Genomic DNA, 23086 nt, shown 5'->3' with positions numbered 1-23086 from the left:
GCCATTTGTCTAATCTTTTTTCAAGGGTTTTAACTTCCTTGCAATGGGTTCAAACATCCTCTTTAGCTCAGAGAAGTTTGTTATTACCGACCTTCTGAAGCCTACTTCTGTCAACTCATTAAAGTCTTTCTCCATCCAGCTTTGTTCCGTTGCTGATGAGGAGCTGTGATCCTTTGGAGGGAAGAAGTGCTCTGGCTTTTTACATTTTTGGCTTTTCTGCTCTGGTTTTTCCCCATCTTTGTGGTTTTATCTACCTTTGGTCTTTGATGTTGGTGACCTACAGATGGGGTTTTGGTGTGGATGTCCTTTTTGTTGATGTTGGTGCTATTCCTTTGTTTGTTAGTTTTCCTTCTAACAGTCAGGTCCCTCAGCTGCAGGTCTGTTGGAGTTTGTTGGAGGTCCTCTCCAGACCCTGTTTGCCTGGATATCACCAGCAGAGGCTGCAGAACAGCAAATATTGCAAAACAGCAAATATTGCTGCCTGATCCTTCCTCTGGAAGCTTTGTCCCAGAGGGGCACCCGCCTGTATGAGGTGTCAGTCAGCCTCTACTGGGAGGTGTCTCAGTAGAGACACCTTGAGGAGTCTTGAGGTGGCAGTCTGTCCATTCTCAGAGCTCGAAAACTGTGCTGGGAGAACCACTGCTCTCTTCAGAGCTGTCAGACAGGGACATTTATGTCCGCAGAAGTTTCTGCTGCCTTTTGTTCAGCTATGCCCTGCCCCCATAGGTGGAGTCTATAGAGGCAGCAAGCCTTGCATCACTGCAGTGGACTCTGCTCCATTTGAGATTTCTGGCAGCTTTGTTTAGCTACTCAAGTCTTAGTAATGGTGGACACCCCTCCCCCTGCCGGGCTGCTGCCTGGTAGGTTGATCTCAGACTGCTGCGCTAGCAGTGAGCAAGGCTCTGTGGGTATGGGACCCACTAAGCCAGGTGTGGGATATAATCTTCTGTTGTGCCGTTTGCTAAGACTGTTGGAAAAGTGCAGTATTTTAGTGGGAATGTACCATTTTTCCAGGTACAGTCTGTCATGGCTTCCCTTGGATAAGAAAGGGAAATCCCCCAACTTCTTGTGCTTCCTGGGTGAGGCAACACCCCGCCCTGCTTCAGCTCACCCTCTGTGGGCTGTACCAACTATCCAACAAGACCCAATGAGGTGAACCAGGTACCTCAGTTGGAAATACAGAGATCACCCGTCTTCTGCATTGATCATGCTGGGAGCTGCAGACTGGGGCTGTTCCTATTTGGCCATCTTGGAACGAACCTCCGCAATCTTTGTCTTAACCTAACATTCCCTTTCTATCAATTCCAGATCTTTAGACAAACTCAACCAGAAAATATTTAACTTTACCTATAGTCTGGAAGCTGCTGCCATGCCCTCCTCACTTTGAGTTGTCCTGCCTTTCTGGACCAATTCAATGTATTTCTTCAATGCATTTGATTGATGCCTCATGCTTCTCTAAAATGTATAAAACCAAGCTGTGCCCCAACCACCTTGGGCACACGTTCTCAGGACCTCCTGAGGGCTGTGTCACAAGCCATAGTCACTCACATTTGGCTCAAATAAATCTCTTTAAATATTTTATAGAGTTCAACACTTTTATTTGACACTAGTACCAATTTATCATATTATTCTGTTCTCATGATACTAATAAAGACATACCCCAGACTGAGTAATTTATAAAGGAAAAGGTTTGACTCACAGTTCCATGTGGCTGGGGAGGCCTCACAATTGTGGTGGAAGGCAAAGGAGGAGCAAAGGCACATCTTACACGACAGCAGGCAAGAGGAGTCCTGGCATGTGAAGGAGAATTCCCTGTTATGAAACTGTCAGATGTCATGAGACTTACTCACTATCACAAGAACAGCACAGGAAAAACCTGCTCCCATGATTCAATTACGTTGCATTCAGTACCTCCGATGACACATGGGAATTATTACAATTCAAGGTGAGATTTGGGTGGGGACACAGAGCCAAACCATATCATGGGGGTTCAAGATCTTCAGATTCATTTGAGTTCACTCAGTGTCTCCATTCCAATTCTGACATTCCCTCCTTCCTACCCATTTTGTAACTTTTGTTTAAGAGACCTGATGAGGGTATGAATTCAGCCTATGGTGCAATTCTACAGCCTATAATATCAACATTTCTCTTCTTTCTTACTCCTTCCTTCCCATCTCTGGCAGTATGACCCACTGGTAGAGCCTTATAGGAAGCCAGGTGGTGAAGGCTCTGAGAAATGTCATTTTCAGGTTTCAACATTTGATGCCACAGAAGAGACTGTGGGAGGACAGGCATGCCTGCTTTCTCAGGAAGCTACTGGAAGTTATGCTTCTTTAAAATGTGACAAAAATCAAGAAGGAGATGGCATCCAGGAGACAGGAGACAAAAGGAACACCCAGGAAGGTGGGGAGAGAGAGCCCAGGGCAACAGTCTTGCTGCAGACCTAGAGATCCACCAGGCCACAGTGGAGCATAGGGCTGGGGGCTCCAGGTGGGAGGTCTCTCAGAACAGAAGAAAAGAGAAACCAATGTGCGATGTATTTGAATACATTGAGGGGAGAACTATTATTCTGTCAGACAGCTTAGAGGAAAATTAATGATGAATATGTAGAAAACAAAGCAATAAAAAAAAAACCAGTGTTCAGGAAAAGTGACATACTATAAAAGAAAGGAAGCATAATCATAGTACACTAAGTGACTCAGTGTTAATAGCCACAATGACATGAAAGTTCACTATTTGATTTAATAAAATTGTGATAAAGTTTAAAGGGAACAGAAAAGCCGTGTGTTGGGATGAAGGGAGAGATGAAGACAGCTACATTTGTATCTTTTATATTGAAAAGTAAATAAATAATATTTAAACCAAAAAATCAAGAAATGTCAAAATAAAGAAGTTATTTAGATGTATGGAGATGAATCTCAGGGGGAAAATTCACCTAAAATAGTCAAAAATTTTCTCTATGAAATTAGTAGAGGTGAAATAGTGTGAGGAAATTTTGTTTCTCATTATAAGCCTCATAATATTTAGCTTTTAAAAATGTATTTATATTACTTTTATAAAATATTAAACATATTGTAATATCCACAAATTTTGAGACATTTTTACCAGACTAAAAATGATCATCAATGGTTTTATAATGCTAACATTTTTATTGAACTCTTCTCAAGATCTTTTGTAGAAAATACACATTCATGCTTACCCAGTCTAAATATGGAAGGACCTCATGATTACTTAAGTTGTATTCCTGATTCTTTTATTTGAGATTCACTTTAAGTCTAATCTAGATAATAATCAATGTATTTTCAAAAATATCTTCACCCATGTTATTGAAAGGCCTATCTAAAGTTCTTGACATACATTCTGGACAATTTTATATTGTTTTGGTGTTTTATTTCTTTAAGAAAATAGATGCTCCTCTCCCAACTTTTCTGTTTTTCAGACTTTTTTCTACTTTGTTTCCCTGGTCCACGGTTCCCCTGTGTATTCTGGTTAGATGGTATTGTAGAGAAAATAATCAAATTTAAAAAACACAAAGATGGGAAAAAACCCTCCAGAAAACCAATGTCAAATGTCCTAGGAATGCTGAGAATAAAGTGAGCTGGAAGAACTTGGCAGGATCTGGTCCCGTAGGTATTTTTCCACAGTGTACAATAGACTCCACTGGCTGTAGACCTAGGTTGATAGGGCTCAGGGATAAGTTTGGTTGAGTTGTATGGGCTTTGTGATGAGTGCAGGAATTTCTGCTTTTGGTCTTGCTGCCATCAAAGCTAGGTCATGACAGCAGCAATGGTCTCTCTTCTTAGTTCAATGGAATGTCTAGTTTCTGAACTTGGAGGTAAATCATCTTTTCTTTATTTTTTCTTGGTCTGCAATAAGAAATAAAAATGGAGAGGGGAGAAAAAAATTATGAGGAGGCTGAAAACCAAAATAAAGTGGGTAATAAATAAGAGGAACAACAAATGATTATAAACTTTGTTCAGGATTAGTCTTGCAATGTATTCCGAATGGTGGGTCTCACAAAGAAAATGGACAGAACTTGTTGATAACTCATGTTGACAGAGTTATTCCTAAAATTCTCTTATTGAATTGGAACTGGCCTAAATAAGTTCCTTTTTTATTTAGGGTGTTCACCTTTCTTTGTAATAGAGAATGTGGGTAAAGACTAAACTTAATCTTATATCAGTTAATGATAAAGATTGCAAAATCTAGACATTGTTATCATTAGTTAAGCAAATAGAATTTGAAAAATTATTTTTTCAAAGTGTATTTACTTTTCAACAGCTTGATAAATGAAGAATGCAATTAAAACATTTGTTCAAGTTGCAAGTTTTCTCAATCATCTTGTCTTCGTGAATGCCAGGACATTGCTGATAATCATCATATAAATGCTGCTTTCTTCATTTTATTGTTGTCAGCCATGCCCTTTGGACCTGTTTCTGTTTATAGCAATATTGAATCAAGTGTGGGCTGCTCCCGGCCACCCAGCATCTCACAGAATTTCCCCAACCTGGAGTTGGTTAGTTTTGTCTCAGTTTCTGGACCAATCCAATCTGAGACGAGGGATGGCAGAAGCTTACCCAAATAACCCTATGGTTTTGGAATTCTCTAAAGCTCCAGATGGGGAGGTACAATCAAGTCAGTTGAGCTCCTCTGGTCTCTGTGCCAACAACAATAACAACAACTGCAGCAGCAGAAATAACAGTAGCAATAGAAGCAGCAGCAGGAACAACAAAAGCAACAACAGCAGCAACAGTAGCAGCAATACTAGTAACAGCAGCAACAACAGTAATAACAGTAGCAACTGCAGTAGCAACAGTAGAAACATCAGCAACAGTAACAGTAGCAGCAACAGATATGGCAACAGTAATACCATCAGCAGCAACAGCAATAGCAACAATAGCAGCCTCAGTAGTAACAGCAATAGCAACAGTAGCAACATGAGCAACAGCAGCAGCAACAATAGTATCAGCAATAGCAATAGCAACAGTAACAACAGGAGCAGTAGCAGCAATAACAACAGCAGTAGCAACAATAACAAAAGCAACAGCAATAGTAACAACAAAAGCAACAATAGCAACAACAGCAGCAACAATTTTAGCAATAGTAGCAATGATAGCAACAGAATCAACAGCATCACAATTAAGAGCAACAACAGCAGCAACAATAGCCACAGAAATAGCAAGAGCAGCAGTAGCAACAACAGGAGTAGCAGTAATAACAGCAGCAGCAGCAACAACAGAAGTAGTAGTAGTAATAGCAGTAACAGCAGCAGCAGCAGCAATCATTACCATAGTAGCAACAACAGTAGCAGCAACACCAGCAGCAGTAGTAGCAGCAATAGCAACAGTAATAGTAGCAGCAACAGCAATAGCAACAGTAGCAGCATCAGCAACAATAGCAGCAGTAACAATGGCAACAGCAGCAGCAACAATAGCAGCAGCAGCAACAGCAACAGTCGCAGCAGCAGCAACAACAGCAACAATAACAAAAGCAACAATAGCAACAGTATCAGCAACAGCAACAGCAACAGCAACAGAAGCATCACCAACAGCAATAGCATCACAGTTAACAACAGCAATAGCCATAGCAACAGCAACAGCAGCAGTAGCAACAGAAATAGCAGTAATAACAGCAGCAGCAGCAGCAGCAGCAGCAATAATTATAACAATAGCAGCAATAGCAGCAACAACAGCAGCAAGAGCAGCAACAACAATAAAAGCAACAATAACAACAGCAATAGCAGCAGCAATCATAACAGCAACAGCAGTAACAATAGCAGCAATGACAACATCAGCAACAATAGCAGCAACAACAGCATCAGCAATGGTAGCAGCAGTGACAGCAATAGCAACAGCATCATAATCAACGATGGCAATAACAACAGAAGCAGCAGCAACAACAAAAGCAACAGTAGCATCAATAGTAGCAGCAACCACAACAGTAACAACAGCAGCAACATCAGCAGTAGCAACAACAGCAGCTGCAGTGGCAATAGTGGCAACAACAGCAACAGCAGCCATAGTAGTAGCAATGACAACAGCATTAACAACAACAACAACAACAATTTCAGCAACAGCAGCAGCAGCAACAGCGCCATAATCAACAACAGCAATAATAATAGAAACAGCAACAATAGCAGTAGCAGCAACAACAGCAGCAGCAACAGCAATGTCAGCAATGGTAGCAGCAACAACAATAACAAAAGCAACAACAGTAGCAATAGCAGCAGCAACAACAAGAGGAGCAACAAAAGTAGCTGCAACAACAAAAGCAACAGCAGCAACAACAGCAGCAGCAAGAATTATAACAGCACCAACAACAGCAACATCAGCAAAAGGAGCAACAGCAATAGCAGAAGCAGCAACAACATCAGTAGCAGCGGCAGCAGCAGCAGCAAGAGCAGCAACAACAGTAGCTGTAACAATAAAAAAGGTGAACAGCAACAGCAGCAACAAAAACAACCACAGCAAAAGCATCAACAACAGCAAGAAAGCAGCAACAACAGTAGCTTCAACAATAACAAAAGCAACAACAGCAGCAACAGTAGTGACAAAAACAACAGCAGCAATAGTCACAGCAGCAACAGTAACAGTAGCAGCAATAACAACAGCTACAACACTAACAGAGGCAACAACAGTAACAGCAGCAGTAGCAGTAGTAGCAACAATAGCAGCAGCAATAACAATGGAAGCATCAGTAACAACAATAGCATCACAATCAACAACAGCAACAGCAGCAGCAACAATAGCCACAGCAACAGCAACAGAAGCAATAACAGTAGCAGCAACAACAGCAGTAGGAACACCAGCAGTAACAACAGCAGCAGCAACATCAGCAACAACAGCAACAACAGTAGCAGCAGTAGCAACAGCAGCAATAATTATAACAGCAGCAGCAACAGTAGAAACAAGTACAATAGCAATAACAACAGCAATAGCAACAGCAAAAACAATAGCAGCAGTACCAATAACAACAGCAGCAACAACAGCAACAATAAAAATGGCCACAGCAGCAGCAACAACAGCAGCAGCAGCAGCAACAACATCAGTCACCAGTGAGTGACTACTAACTAAATACCAGGCACTGTGATGGGTGCTTCATTGCATTGTCCCATTCATAAGCCCAACCCTCTGATGGTGAGACAAGTTCATGGGCCACAAAATCTAGCTGCCAGGATTGAAACTTTGGCTTTGTCACTTATTGGCTGTGTGGTTTTGAGCAAGTCCTTTACTTTCTCTGGCCTGTTTTTATATTCCAGTTGTCAGTGGGGTTAATAATAATAACACCTATTTCATAGGGTTGCTGCAAGGATTCAATGAGGGAATACAGGCATACCTCAGAGATATTGGGGATTCAGTTCCAGACCACCACAATAAAGTAAATTTTACCATAAAGTGAGTCATACATTTTTGTTGGTTTTCCAGTTCATATAAAAGTTATGGTTACACCATACTGTAGTCTATTAAATGTGCAATATTATGTCTAAGAAAACTATGTAATTTAAAAATACTTTTTTTTTTTTAATGCTAACAATCATCTGAGCCTTCAATTAGTTGTAATCTTGCTGGTGGAGGCTCTTGCCTCTATGCTGATGGCCGCTGACTGATCAAGATAGTGGTTGCTGAAGGTTGAAGTGGCTGTTGAAACTTCTTAAAACAAGAATACGAAGTTTTCAATGTTGACTGACTCTTCCCTTCATGAAATATTTCTCTACAGCATGTAATGCCGTTTCATGGTACTTTACCCACAGTAGAGCTTCTTTAAAAATTGGAGTCAGTCCTCTCAAATCCTGATGCTGCTTTGTCAACTAAGTTTACGTAATATTCTAAATCCTTTGTTGTCATTTCAACAATGTTCACAGAATCTCCACCAGGAGTAGATTCCATCTCAAGAAACCACTTTCTAAGCTCATCTCTAAAAAGCAACTCCTCATCTGTTCAAGTTTTATCATGAGGTTGAAGCAATTCAAGTCACATCTTTGGGCTCTACTTCTATTTTTAGTTCTCTTGCTATTTCTATCGTATCTGCAGATACTTTTTATGCTGAAGTCTTGACCTCTTCGAAGTTATCCATGAAGGTTGTAATCAACTTCTTCAAAACTCCCATTAACGTTCATATTTTGACCTCCAATGATTCACAAATGTTCTTAGTGACATCTACAATGGTGAAACCTTTCCAGAAGGTTTTCAATGTACTTTGCCTAGAACAATTAGAGGAATTACCACCTATGGTAGCTATAGCCTTATAAAGTATATTTCTTAAATAATAATACTTGAATGTCAAAACTACTCCTTGATCCATGGGCTGTAGAATGGATGTTGTGTTAGCAGGCATTAAAACAACATTAATCTTTAGGTACATCTCCATCAGAGCTCTTGGGTGACCAGGTGTATGTATTGTCAATGAGCAGTAATCTTTTGAAAGCAATCTTCTTTTCTAAGCAGTAGGTCTAAACAGCAGGCTTAAAATATTCAATAAACCATGCTGTAAACAGATATACTGTTATCTGTACACAGGCTTTGTTATTCCATGACCACACGCAGAGTAGCTGTAGCATAATTCTTAGGGACTCTAGGGTTTTAATGGTAATTGAACATTGGCTTCACCTTCTAGTCACCAGCTGCAAGAGAGTCAACCTGTCCTTTGAGTTTTGAAACCAGGCATTGATTTTTTTCCCCTGTCACCTTGAAAGTACTAAATGGCATCTTCTTCCAATAGAAGGCTGTTGTGTCTATATTGAAAATCTGTTGTTTAGTGTAATCACTTTCATCAACGATCTTTGTTAAATCTGTAGAACTTGCTGCAGCTTCTACACCAGCACTTGCTGCTTCACCTTGCACTTTTATGTTATGGAGACGGCTTCTTTCCTTAAGCCTTAAGAATCAACCTTACTAACTTCAAATTTTTCTTCTGCTACTTCTTCACCTGTCTCAGCCTTCATATAATCAAAGAGAGTTAAGGCCTTGTTCTGGATTAGGCTTTGGCTTAAGGAATGTTGTGATAGGTTTGATCTTCTGTCAGGCCACTCAAGCTTTCTCCATATCATCAATAAGGCTGTTTCATTTTCTCATTTGTGTGTTCACTGGAGTAGCATTTTTAAACATCCTTCAAGAACTTTTCCTGTGCATTCTCAACTTGGCTAACTGGTGCAAGAGGCCTTGCTTTCAGCTTGTGCTGGCTTTCAATATGACTTCCTCACTGAGCTTAATCATTTCTGCCTTTTGCTTTGAAGTTGAGACTTGCAACTCTTCCTTTCATTGAACACCCAGAGGGCATTGTAGAGCTATTAATTGGTCTAATTTCAATATGGTTGTGTCTTAGGCAAGAGGAAGGCCCAAGGAAAGGAAGAGAGATGGGGGAACGATCAGTGTGTGGAACAGTCAGATCACACACATTTTATTAATTAAGCTTGCCGTTTTATGCAGACAAGGTTTGTGGTGCACTAAAACAATTACAATAGTAGTATCAAAGATTACTGATCTCAGGTCACCATCACAGATATGATAATAATGGAAAAGTTTGAAATATTGTGAGTATTACCAAAACATGCCACAATGACATACAGTGAGCACCTGCTGTTGGAAAAATGCTGCAAATAAAATTGCTTAATGTAGGGTTGCTGTATACCTTCAATCTGTTAAAAAATGCAATATCTGCAAAACGCAATAAAATTAAGTGCAACAAAAGAAGGTACACGGGAAGGGCATGGAAAGCACGGGTAGAGCTCTTAGTAAATGTTAGCTATTGTTATCCTCATTTTACAGAAGGAAAACCAGCTTAAGAAGTGAGATAAGGGGCCAGGCGTGGTGCTTCACACTTGTAATCCCAGCAATTTGGGAGGCAAAGGTGGGTGGATAACTTGAGCTCCAGAGTTTGAGACCATCCTGGAGAACATGGCGCAATCTGTCTCTACTAAAAAAATACAAAAAAATTAGCTGGGTGTGGTGGCACATGCCTGTAGTCCCAGCTACTTGGGAGGCTGAGGTGGGAGAATGACCTGGACCCAGGAGGTTGAAGCTGCAGTAAGCTGAGATTGAGCCACTGCACTCCAGCCAGGGTAACCGGTGGGAGACTGTCTCAAAAATAGAGAGATAAAAAAGTGAGACGTGAGATAAAGAATAGGGTAAAAGTCCATGCAGGCTATATTTATAACTAGGACAGGTTTAGTGCCCTTAGGAACCAAATGACTTGGTTGGTGAGGGAGGGGCTCTTGCCCTGCCCTGTTTCTGCTGGCTCTCAGCGCATATACTGTTCTTGGGGTCAGTTTTCAGTGACGGCTGTGGTCTGCACTCCTGCTCCTAGACATCTTTGCCTCCTGCAGGCCACACGTATCCCTCCCTCTGTAGGCGCACTGTTCTCTGGCTGTCTCAGCCCTCACCACTCCCACTCTTCTGCAATTCCCCAAGTCTTACACATATCTTTCAGTGCGTGGTGAACTGGGTTATGTAATACAGAAACAAGAACAGTGCGAATCTTCATAGCAGTATCTGTAGATCATATAAATGGAAAGAATATAAAATAACAACAGGAATGATCTTTTGAAATATCTCTTTAGCCAGCTTTGAACCAGCCTGATGAAAATGAACAACTCTGACAAGCATAGGTATGTGTGTGTCGCTGAGCTACACTTCTCCATCTTACAACAACAACTCGGAATGTATTTTAAAATTTGATTTCCAATAAATAGTCTAGGCATGTATTTTTCTGTTTTATAGAACAGCTACAAAAGCTTCTGTGAATAATAGCAGGGCCTTGTAGACATTAATTAATTAGTGTCAGGCACTTTATTGACACTTGGTGAGTGTCAGTTGGAAAGCACTGGGTAAGAGCACTTAGTAAATGTTAGCTATTGTTATCCTCATTTTACAGAAAGGAAAACAGGCTTAAGAAGTAAGATAAGGTATTGGGTATAAGTCTACAGGTTATATTTGTAACTAGGACAAGTTTAGTGCCCTTAGGAACCATAACAGCTTAATTAGGAACCAGTTGACACTTAATTAGTGTCAGGCACTTTACACATATTTTCTTCTTTAATCCAGTGAGTAGGTACTGTTGTCCCCATTTACACATGAGGAAACTGAGGCTTTGAGGCCTTAAGGCAATAAAGCCACACACATGAGAAATGTGATGGCAGGGCTTCAGGTTCCACAGGTCATGCTCTTCACTACACATATTACTGCCTGCTTGGCACGGGCGCTGGCTAGAGAAAGAAACTTCAATTAGGGATGCTGTAGAAAGAACTTCAGCATTTATTCCACAAATAACTGGTAAGCTCCTGCTCTGTGTATGCCAGGCACCGTGCTGAGTTCCAGCGATACCACAGTAAACGGGATTTAGACCATCTTTGACGGGAGGTGCCCATGTGTGTGGGAAGCTGCATGGCGAGAGGGGTACGGGGTTGGAGATGGTTGGTTTAGATGAAAGGTCTCCAACTCAAATGTCTGCATGCACCAGGCAGATCATACAATGTACCAAAGACAATAGGAAACAGTGGGGACTGTGGCCTCCTGCAGAGGGCAAACCCTTCAGAAAGCCAAGCCATCATTCAGCTCCTACAAATTGACAACAAGAGGAAATATCTTCTCCGTGTTACCAAATCTTCTGCTTTTTTAAAACAGATCCTGGAAATCCAGTTTATGTGGAATTTACCACTTAAAAAAAAAAAAATACTGTGTAGGCCAAAGAAAGCACTGGAGAACTTGGTGGCCTGCAGGCTGCGAGTATGTGACCTCTGTCCGGATTCAAAGGCCTTTTCCAAATCTAAGACTCAAGTTCTAGGAAAAGCCTCAGACCACTGTGATTTACCAGCATTTTGTCCATGTACTGAAAATGTTAAACAAGAAGGTTTGGTAAAATGAATAAAAATCAGTTGTTTGTGGTATCAGCAGGCCAAAAATGGAGTCAGAAGAAAATAAATAAAAATATCTAAACATACTGTATAAACAAATTTGTGGGAAGAGTGTCAGACAGGTTTGTCTTTATCTAGAATTTTTTTAATGTACTGTTTGAATGGGCTCATATGGTCCAAAATTCAAAATTACAAAAAGGAAGCATTGAAGTCTCCCTTCTACCTGTATCCCACAGTCACTCTATTCCACAGACAACCAGTGTTATGGTTCTTGTACATTTTTGAGATACAAGTATTCATATATATGTCTTTCCCTATTTTTACACAAATGATAGGATATATATTTTTCTATGTTTTGTTTTTTCCCCCATCAGCAATATGTCTTGGAGAACTTTCCTTGTCAGTGTACGTGAAGTGGCCTCATTCTTTTTAATGGCTGTATAATTTTACAGAATGGCATATCATTTATTTGACTGGTGTTCTAACTTATGATCATTTAGGTTGTTTCCAAACTCTTGTTATAAAAAAATGCCTTAATGACTAGTCCTGTACACATGTCACTTTGTACACGTAAACTTCTAGAGGTGTAGAGTTACTAGGTTAAAGGATATACATGTTTGTAATTTTAATTTAATTAATTTTTTTTTTTTTAGACGGAGTCTTGCTTTGTCATCCAGGCTGGAGTGCAGTGGCGCTATCTCAGCTCACTACAACGTCTGCCTCCCGGGTTCAAGTGATTCTCCTGCCTCAGCCTCCCCAGTGGCTGGGATTACAGGTGTGTACCACCACACACAGCTAAATTTTTTGTATTTTTTTTTAGTAGAGATGGAGTTTCACCATGTTAGCCAGGAGGATCTCGATCTCCTGACCTTGTGATCGGCCACCTCAGCCTCCCAAAGTGCTGGGATTAGAGGCGTGAGCCACCGTGCCCAGCCCATGTGTGTAATTTTTATCCTACTATTGCACTGTCCATTACAGAGGTATCTAACTCCTAACAGCAACACGGAAGGCTGTTTCTCCCCATTCTTCCCCAACATAATGTGTTACCAAGTAATTTCATTTTTGACAATCCAAGTAGTGATTAGTGTGGTGTTAATTTGAACTTTTCTTACTATGAAGGAAGTTGAGCATATTTTCACATATTTAAGAGCTGTTTTTATTTCCTTTTCATTGAATTATTTGCTCACATATGTTGCCTATTTTTTTTTCTATTGGGTGGTTGCTCTTACAGATTTGTTGGGAAAATTAGCCCAATGTAGAGTAGTAAATATTTTCTTCAAGTTTATAATTTTATTTTAAGCCTATGGTAGTTGTTTAATGCAGAATCTTTTATTTTAATGAAAGCAAACATATTGACCTTCTTTCTATGGATTCTGGATTTTTTGGGTCATATTTAGAAAGACTTTCTCCACAGGAAAGTTTAAAGAAATTCTCGTATAGTGTCTTTGTAATGTTACTGATTTTTTAAATGCTTTCAAGTCTTTGATTTAGTTTGAATTTATCTCAGTGTATGGTGTGAAGTATGAAGTCAATCTAATTCTTTCCAAATAGCTACAGGGTTGTCCTAAAACCTTCATAGAACAGTTCATTTAGAACTTTCAACTGCCTACCTCTGCATATTTTCGGCTTCCTCGATGGTCTCAGGCAAAGCCTTCCCTTTAGTTTCTGGTAGCAACAGCACCAGACCTCCAGCAACCAAGCCAACCACGGCTGAAAGCCAAACAGATGAAAATCACATTAAGAACTGAAAAACTCAAGGTCTATAATTAGCATTTCCCTTATTTTTGTTTAAAACTTTTTTTTGGTGTTTTTCTATACTTACTTACAGATTCCTTTGCCATCTCTGACTGCTGTATTTTCCATTATAAATATTATACCAGTTCCAAACTCCATTGAATTACTATTCCTAATAGGGAAATGAAATACTTAACATTTTGAGTCAAGGTTATTCTAGGGTAGAGGACATTGCCACCATATTAAGATACTTTGGAGTTAGAAAATAACTCTGCAAAAAACGAACTGTTTGAAAAGGAGGACCACAACGCTGCCAGTATAAATCACTTAGTAAGGAAAATAACTCAGAAACTTGGGTCATTTCTAGCAAATAAAAGTAATGAATTATGTATTTATTATGATGTAAGAGCACTAAAAAGTATAGCCAGGATTTTAGTTTAAATTCAGGTGTTCATTAAATTCCCATTATTCCTTTTTTTGTCTCTAGCTATAATCTTTAATAATAAACACTTACATGTTTTTGCTTCTTTAGATTCCGATAAAAGTTTTGATCTTTTAAAGTTGTATTTCTATGTGTTTCACAATAATAGAATACAGAAAATAAGATGTGGATTCTTTACTAGTTTTGAGGTCTCAGAACACTGCATGCCGGTCTCTATTTTTACACCCTCAGAAAATGGCTGAAATAGAAGCTGCAGGGCACAGAACCCAAGCTCTGAGGGCCTGGGCTCCAGCTCTGGCCCCTCGCATACTGGTCTCAAGGCCTTGGGAAGTTCTGTAATCTTTCTGGTGCTCCAGACATTCCTATATAAATTGGGATAATATACTGTCAAATCGAGTTTAGCCTATAACTGCCTCCTTACATATTTTAAGTTTGGCCTGAAGGTTTATCTGTACGTTGTAAACTATAACCTAGATGGAATGGCAAACACACTGTAGCCTACTCTTGTGCCAGTTAAAACCACCTTTGCAAAATTATGACTGAGACAGTGAAAGAGATCTAACTTAATCGACTTCCTCTTGCTTCTACCGTCCAAGCTGTCCTTGTCATTCTTGGGTATAGGCTGACCTAACTTTGGGAGAAACTTAGTTTATAGATTAAAACAAAGATGACAACAGCCAAAGCAGAACTCTTTGCTGCCTAGGGACTAGGTTGCCTTTGTAGGACTAACATTAGCCACAAGATAAGAAATTACGGTTTAGGAGTCATGCAGCTGGAGCCTACAAGATTCTGACCCTTTCTAAACTGTTGCTAAAATCAGTGCTTGAGGTATTTTGCAGACCCTGCACTTGATGGATCAGCTGGCACCACCCAAATTGATAAACTGGCTTATCTGATCTTGTGGCCCTCACCAAGAACTGACTCCGTGCAAGAAGACAGCTTTGACTCCCTGTGATTTCATCCCTGACCAATCAGCACCCCCGCCTCACTGGCTTCCCCCACCCACCAAGTTATCCTTAAAAACTTAGATGCCCGAATGCTCAGGAGACTGATTTCAGTAATAATAAAACTCGAGTCTCCCACACAGCCGACTCTGTGTGAATTACTCTTTCTCTATTGCAATTCCCCTCTCTTGAGAAATTGGCTCTGTCTAGGCACCAGGCAAGGTGAACTCCTTGGATGGTTACAAAATCACCAAGTTTAGTCAAATATGGCCAACTGTTCAAACCACGTTCAAATAAGGCAAACACCAAGCTGTAACCCATCCAGTTATTTCTGTACCTCACTTCCGATTTCTGTACGTGGCTTTCCTTTTTCTGTCTATAAATCTTCTTTCACCATGTGGTTGTGTTGGAATCTCTGAACCTACTCTGGCTCAGGAGGCTGCCTGATACGAATCATTCTTTGCTTAAACTCTTATAAATTTAATTCAGCAGAAGTTTTTCTTTAAAAATACCACCTCACAAATGTAAACCAAAAACAAAATTCGAAGATCCCCAACTGATTGAATTGAACTGAAAAACTTCAAGACTTTTCACTCCCACCCCTTCCCATTCAAGCCCTGATGGAAAGGGGTGGGGGTCAGACATGTCTCATTATACCCTCTCCCTTTTGGAGTTCAAGCACAAGTCACCAGGGCTAACATTAAAACACATCTTAAGACTGACATCACAGACTCTTTGTAGCAATAAGATAGCAAATTCCAATCTGATCACAGAATATCACATGACAGACAAAAAAAATTAAAATATTTTACCCCAAAATATATTTCTTTGACCTATTTTGAAATGGCCTGGCAAAGCCATCTTTTGTGGAGAGAATTCTCATCTGTAAAGAATCTCTATTAACATAACTAGATCTTTCCCTTTCCAGACCCTCCCAATCCTGAAGAGATTAACTGAGAGTCTAGCACCTTTTAAAGGTCTGAATAGGAAACATTTGCTATTGATTGTCTCTAAAGGCACCACCTATGAGACTTCATTTACATAATAAGAGCCTTGGTTTCCATAACCACTTATCTTTACTCAGGCACTCTTTTCTACGGATTCTGGATCTTTAGATAATAATTTAACTCTTTCAAGTAATTGCCAATCAGAAAATCTTTGAATCCACCTATGACCTGGAAGCCCCTGCTTTGAGTTGTCTTGCTTTTCTGGACCAAACCAATGGATACCTCACATGTATTGATGGATGTCTTTTGTCTGCTTAATACGTATAAAACCAAGCTTTAATCCAACTACCTTGGACACATGTTCTCAGGACCTCTTGAGACTGTGCCTCAGGCAAGTCATTCACATTTGGTCAGAATATGGTCACTCATATTTGGCTCAGAATAAACTCTTCAAACATTTTACAGAATTTAGCCTTTTTCCTTGACATGTCAGAGGCGTTTGAAACACAACAACTTTATCTTGAATAGAGACTGGGTAAAATAAGGCTGAGACTTACAGGGCTGCATTCCCAGACAGTTAGGCATTCTAAGTTACAGGATGAGATAGGAGATCGGCACAAGATACAGCTCATAAAGACCTTCCTGATCAAACAGGCTGCAGTAAAGCTGTCTACAACCCACCAAAACCAAGATGGCAATGGGGGTGACCTCTGGTTGTCTTCACTGCTACACTCCCGCTGGTGCCATGACAGTTTACAAATGCCATGGCAACATCAGGAAGTTACCCAATATGGTCAAAAAAGGGGAAACTCATTAATAATCCTCCTTTTGTTTAGCATACAATCAAGAAATAACTATAAAAAGGGACAACTAGGAGCCCTCAGGGCTGCTCTGCCTGTGGAGTAGCCATTCTTTATTCCTTGACTTCCTTAATAAAGTTGCTTTCACATTACTCTATGAACTTGCCCTGAATTCTTTCCTGTGTGAGATCCAAGAACTTTCTCTTGGGGTCTGGATCAGGACCCCTTTCCAATAACATCTTTCTGGTGAACCCTGAAGGGAGGATACTGAGGAGACCTCCCGCCGCCAGCCCGAAGGAAACAGACTGCAGCACTGATTAGTCAACTTTGGGTAAGTGCTGGCATCCCTGGGTAAAGGACGTGATTGAATTAGAGGCCCAATTTAGGGGAGTTAGAGTCTCTTCTAAGACAGAGAGGGTTAAAAGTCTCTCTTAATAAAAGGCAAAGACACTTGACTGAATTTGGGTTTGAGGCCTAGCTTAGGAAGGTTAGAGTCCCTCCTAAGACTGAGGGGAGTAGAAGTCCCTCTCAGTAAAGTCCCTCTCAGCTAAGAATGAGTTTGGCACTATGGAATGTTAACTGCTATTTTCTTTGAATTAATTTCCCTTGCACTTTGCTGATGTCTGTGGGTGACAAGATTAGGCATATAAAGGATCTTGGAACAGGGGTAGTCATTGTCAGGCCTCTGAGCCCAAGCTAAGCCATCATATCCCCTGTGACCTGCACATATACATCCAGATGGTCTAACGTAACTGAAGAATCACAAAAGAAGTGAAAATGGCCTGTTCCTGCCTTAACTGAGCTGATGACATTACCTTGTGAAATTCCTTCTCCTGGCTCATCGTGGCTCACAACCTCCCCCACTGAGCACCTTGTGTCCTCCGCCCCTGCCCACCAGAGAACAACCCCCTTTGACTGTAATTTTCCTTTACCAACCCAAATCCTAGAAAGAGGCCCACCCCTATCTCCCTTCACTGACTCTTTTCATACTCAGCCCATCTGCACCCAGGTGAAATAAACAGCCTTGTTGCTCACATAAAGCCTGTTTGGTGGTCTCTTCACACGGATGCGAGTGAAATTTGGTGCCGTGACTCGGATTGGGGGACCTCCCTTGGGAGACCAATCCCCTGTCCTTCTGCTCTTTGCTCCATGGGAAAGATTCACCTACAACCTCTGGCCCTCAGACTAACCAGCCCAAGGAACATCTCACTAATTTTAAATCCGGTAAGCGGCCTCTCTTTACTCTCTTCTCTGACCTCTCTCACTATCCCTCAACGTCTTTCTCCTTTCAATCTTGGTGCCATCTTTCAATCTCTCCCTTATCTTAATTTCAGTTCCTTTCCCTTTTCTGGTAGAGACAAAGGAGACGCGTTTTATCCGTGGACCCAAAACTCCGGCACCGGTCACGGACTTGGGAAGACAGTCTTCCCTTCGTGTTTAATCACGCGGGGACGCCTGCCGGATTATTCACCCACATTTCAGAGGTGTCTGATCACTGCAGGGACACCTGCCTTGGTCATTCACCCACATTCCCTTGGTGGCAAGTCAATTGCAGGGATGCCTGCTTTGGCTGCTCACCCACATTGCAGCCCAGGGCTGCTCACTCAACCCCTTCTCTCCCTGTCTCCACCTCTTCTCCACTTTCCTGGGGGGCAAGCACCTCCCATCCCTTCTCTCCATGTCTCTACCCCTTTTCCACTTTCCCGGGGGGAAAGCATCCCCCACCCCTTCTCTCTGTGTCTCTACTCTCTCTTTTCTCTGGGCTTGCCTCCTTCACTATGGGCAAGCTTCCACCCTCCATTCCTCCCTCTTCTCCCTTAGCCTGCGTTCTCAAAAATTTAAAACCTTTTCAACTCTCACCTGATGTAAAATCTAAGCATCTTGTTTTCTTCTGCAACACCGCTTGACCCCAATCCAAACTTGACAGTGGTTCCAAATAGCCAGAAAACGGCACTTTCGATTTTTCCATCCTACAAAATCTGGGATAATTCTTGTCATAAAATGGGCAAACGGTCTGAGGTGCCTGACGTCCAGGCATTCTTTTACAAATCGGTCTCTCCCTAGTCTCTGTTCCCAATGCAACTCATCCCAAATCTTGCTTCTTTCCCTCCTGCCCATCCCCTCAGTCCCAACCCCAAGCATTGCTGAGTCTTTCCAATCTTCCTTTTCTACAGACCCATCTGACCTCTCCCCTCCTCCCCAGGCTGCTCCTCGCCAGGCCGAGCTAGGTCCCAATTCTTCCTCAGCCTCTGCTCCCCAATCATATAATCCTTTTATCACCTCCCCTCCTCACACCAGGTCCAGCTTACAGTTTCATTCCGCGACTGGCCCTCCCCCACCTGCCCAGCAATTTCCTCTTAAAAGGATGGCTGGAGCTACAGGCATAATCAAGGTTAACACTCCTTTTCCTTTATCTGACCTCTCCCAAATCAGTTAGCATTTAGGCTCTTTTTCATCAAATATAAAAACCCAGCCTAGTCCATGGCTCATTTGGCAGCAACCCTTAGACTCTTTACAGCCCTAGACCCTGAAGGGTCAGAAGGCTGTCTTATTCTAAATATGCATTTTGTCACCCAGTCAGCTCCTGACATTAGAATAAAGCTCCAAAAATTAAATCCCAGCCCTCAAATCCCACAACAGGACTTAATTAACCTCACCTTCAAGGTGTACAATAGTAGAGTAGAGGCAGCCAGGTAGCAATGTATTTCTGAGTTGCAATTCCTTGCCTCCACTATTAGACAAACTCCAGCCACATCTGCAGCACAGAAGAACTCCAAACACCTGAACTGCAGCTGCCAGGGGTTCCTCGAGAACCTCCTCCCCCACGAGCTTGCTACAAGTGCTGGAAATCTGGCCACCGGGCCAAGGAATGCCCGCAGCCAGGAATTTCTCCTAAGCCGTGTCCCATCTGTGCAGGACCCCACTGGATATTGGACTGTCCAACTCGCCGGCAGCCACTCCTACAGAGCCTAAAGCTCTAGCCCAAGGCTCTCTGGCTGACTCCTTCCCAGATCTGCTTGGCTTAGCGGCTGAAGACTGATGCTGCCCGGTCGCCTTGGAAGCCCCCTGGACCATCATGGACGCTGAGCTTTGGGTAACTCTTACAGTGGAGGGTAAGTCTGTCCCCTTCTTAATCAATACAGAGGTTACCCACTCCACATTACCTTCTTTTCAAGGGCCTGTTTCCCTTGTCTCCATAACTGTTGTGGGTATTGACGGCCAAGCTTCAAAACTCCTTAAAACTCCGCCACTCTGGTGCCAACTTGGACAACATTCTTTTAAGCACTGTTTTATAGTTATCCCCACCTGCCCAGTTCCCTTATTAGGCAAAAACATTTTAACCAAATTATCTGCTTCCCTGACTATTCCTGGACTACAGCCACATCTCATTGCCACCCTTCTTCCCAACCCAAAGCCTCCTTTGCATCTTCCTCTCGTATCCCCCGACCTTTACCCACAAATATGGGACATCTCTACTCCCTCCCTGGCAACCAATCACATGCCCATTACCATCCCATTAAAACCTAATCACCCTTACCCCGCTCAACACCAATATCCCATCCCACAGCACACTTTAAAAGGACTAAAGGCTGTTATCACTCACCTGCTACAGCATGGGCTTCTAAAACCTATAAACTCTCTTTACAATTCCCCCATTTTACCTGTCCTAAAACTGGACAACTCTTGCAGGTTAGTTCAGGATCTGCGCCTTATCAACCAAATTGTTTTGTCTATCCACCCTGTGGTGCCAAACCCGTATACTCACCTATCCTCAATACTTCCCTCCACAACTCATTATTCTGTTCTAGGTAAACCTAGCTGACCCCATAAATCCTAAATCCTTTCCCCACTCCCCTTTTAATTCCTTAAAAAATAGCCCTAAAAGCTGCTCCCATGGTGGCTGTCCCTAACTCATCACTCCCTTTTCATTACATACAGCTGAAGTGCAGGGCTGTGCAGTCAGAATTCTTACACAAGGACCGGGACCATGCCCTGTAGCCTTTTTATCCAAACAACTTGACCTTACTGTTTTAGCCTAGCCCTCATGTCTGCATGCGGCGGCTGCCACTGCGTTAATACTTTTAGAGGACCTCAAAATCACAAACTATGCTCAACTAACTCTCTACAGTTCTTATAACTTCCAAAATCTATTTTCTTCCTCTCACTTGGCTCCTCCAGCTATACTCACTGTTAGTTGAGTCTCCCACAATTACCATTGTTCCTGGCCCGGACTTCAATCTGACCTCCCACATTATTTCAGATACCACACCTGACCTCCATGACTGTATCTCTCTAATCCACCTGACATTCACCCCATGTCTCCATATTTCCTTCTTTCGTGTTCCTCACCCTGATCACATTTGGTTTACTGATGGCAGTTCCACCAGGCCTAATCACCATGCACCAGGAAAGGCAGGCTATGCTATAGTATCTTCCACATCTATCATTGAGGCTATTACTCTGCCCCCCTCCACTATCTCTCAACAAGCTGAACTCATTGCCTTAACTCAGGCCCTCATTCTTGCAAAGGGACTATGCATCAATATTTATACTGACTCTAAATATGCCTTCTATATGCTGCACCACCATGCTGTTATATGGGCAGAAAGAAATTTCCTCACTATGCAAGGGTCCTCCATCATTAATACCTCTTTTAAAAAAATGCTTCTCAAAGCCACTTTACTTCCAAAGGAAGCTGGAGTCATTCACTGCAAAGGCCATCAAAAGGTATCAGATCCCATTGCTCAGGACAACGCTTATGCTGATAAGGTAGCTTAAAAAAGCAGCTAGTGTTCCAACTTCTATCCCTCATAGCAGTTTTTCTCCTTCTTATCTGGCCACTCCCACCTACTCCCCCACTGAAACTTCCACCTATCAATCTCTTCCTACACTCGGCAAATGGTTTTTGGATCAAGGATCTCCTTCCAGCCTCACAGGCCCATTCTATTCTGTCACATTTCATAGCCTCTTCCATGTAGGTTACAAGCTGCTAGCCCATCTCTTAGAACCTCTCATTTCCTTTCTATCATGGAAATCTATCCTCAAAGAAATCACTTCTCAGTGTTCCATCTGCTATTCTACTACTCCTCAGGATTTCTCAGGCCCCCTCCCTTCCCTACACATCAAGCTTGGGGATTTGCCCCTGCCCAGGACTGGCAAATTAACTTTACTCACATGCCCTGACTTAGGAAAATAAAATACCTCTTGGCCTGGGTAGACACTTTCACTGGATGGGTAGAGGCCTTTCCCACAGGGTCTGAGAAGGCCACTGCAGTCATTTTTTCCCTTCTGTCAGACATAATTCCTCATTTTGGCCATCCCACCTCTATAGAGTCCGATAATAGACTGGCCTTTATTAGTCAAATCACCCAAGCAGTTTCTCAGGCTCTTGGTATTCAGTGGAACCTTCATACCCCTTACCGTCCTCAATCTTCAGGAAAGGTAGAACTGGCTAATGGTCTTTTCAAAACACACCTCACCAAGCTCAGCCTCCAACTTAATAAAAGGACTCTGTCAAGAATAAAGCCCCAAAACTCACCAACCAAACAAGTAATTACACAGAACCCCCTTGGACACTCTCTAATTAGACATCCTGGGTCCTCCCAATTCTTAGTCCTTTAATATCTATTTTTTTTCCTCTTTTATTCAGACCTTGTGTCTTCCGTTTAGTTTCTCAATTCATACAAAACCACATCCAGGCCATCACCAATCATTCTATATGACAAATGCTCCTTCTAACAACCTTACCACAAAATCTTCTTTCAGCTTAATCTCTCCCACTCTAGGTTCCCAGGCTGCCCCTAATCCTGCTCGAAGCAGCCCTGAGAAACATCGCTCATTATCTCTCCATGTCACCCCCCAAAATTTTTGCCACCCTGACACTTTACCACTATTTCATTTTTTTTGTTATTTTTCTTATTAATATAAGAAGACAGGAATGTCAGGCCTCTGAGCCCAAGCTAAGCCATCATATCCCCTGTGACCTGCACATGTACATCCAGATGGCCTGAAGTAACTGAAGAATCACAAAAGAAGTGAAAATGGTCTGTTTCTGCCTTAACTGATGACATTACCTTGTGAAATTCCTTCTCCTGGCTCATCCTGGCTCAAAAGCTCCCCCACTGAGCACCTTGTGTCCTCCGCCCCTGCCCGCCAGAGAACAACCCCCTTTGAATGTAATTTTCCTTTACCTACCCAAATCCTATAAAATGGCCCCACCCCTATCTCCCTTCACTGACTGTCTTTTTGGACTCAGCCCGCCTGCACCCAGGTGAAATAAACAGCCTTGTTGCTCTCACAAAGCCTGTTTGGTGGTTTCTTCATGCAGATGCAAGTGAGTTATTTCTTCCTAAGCAGGAAACTTGAGAGCT

The 23086-nt window shown here is 42.0% G+C and overlaps 1 protein-coding gene across 1 annotated transcript in view; it reads right to left on the bottom strand.

Moving 5' to 3' along the window:
- Positions 1-3134: 3134 nt before the first annotated feature.
- SLC22A2 (solute carrier family 22 (organic cation transporter), member 2) overlaps positions 3135-23086 on the bottom strand; it is a 43617-nt gene continuing 23665 nt past the window's right edge. Inside the window, exons 10-11 of the mRNA XM_011934992.1 lie at positions 13459-13558; positions 3135-3866 (exon numbers count right to left, since the gene is read on the bottom strand). Of these exons, the coding sequence (XP_011790382.1) occupies positions 3800-3866; positions 13459-13558 (167 nt within the window). The 3' untranslated portion in view covers positions 3135-3799. The remainder of the gene's footprint in view (positions 3867-13458; positions 13559-23086) is intronic.

This window comes from Colobus angolensis, unplaced genomic scaffold, assembly GCF_000951035.1.
Source record: "Colobus angolensis palliatus isolate OR3802 unplaced genomic scaffold, Cang.pa_1.0 Scaffold14, whole genome shotgun sequence".
Classification (NCBI taxonomy): Eukaryota; Metazoa; Chordata; class Mammalia; order Primates; family Cercopithecidae; genus Colobus; species Colobus angolensis.
Note: the sequence above shows the minus strand (reverse complement) of the source record. Positions and strands in the feature narration are given on the sequence as shown.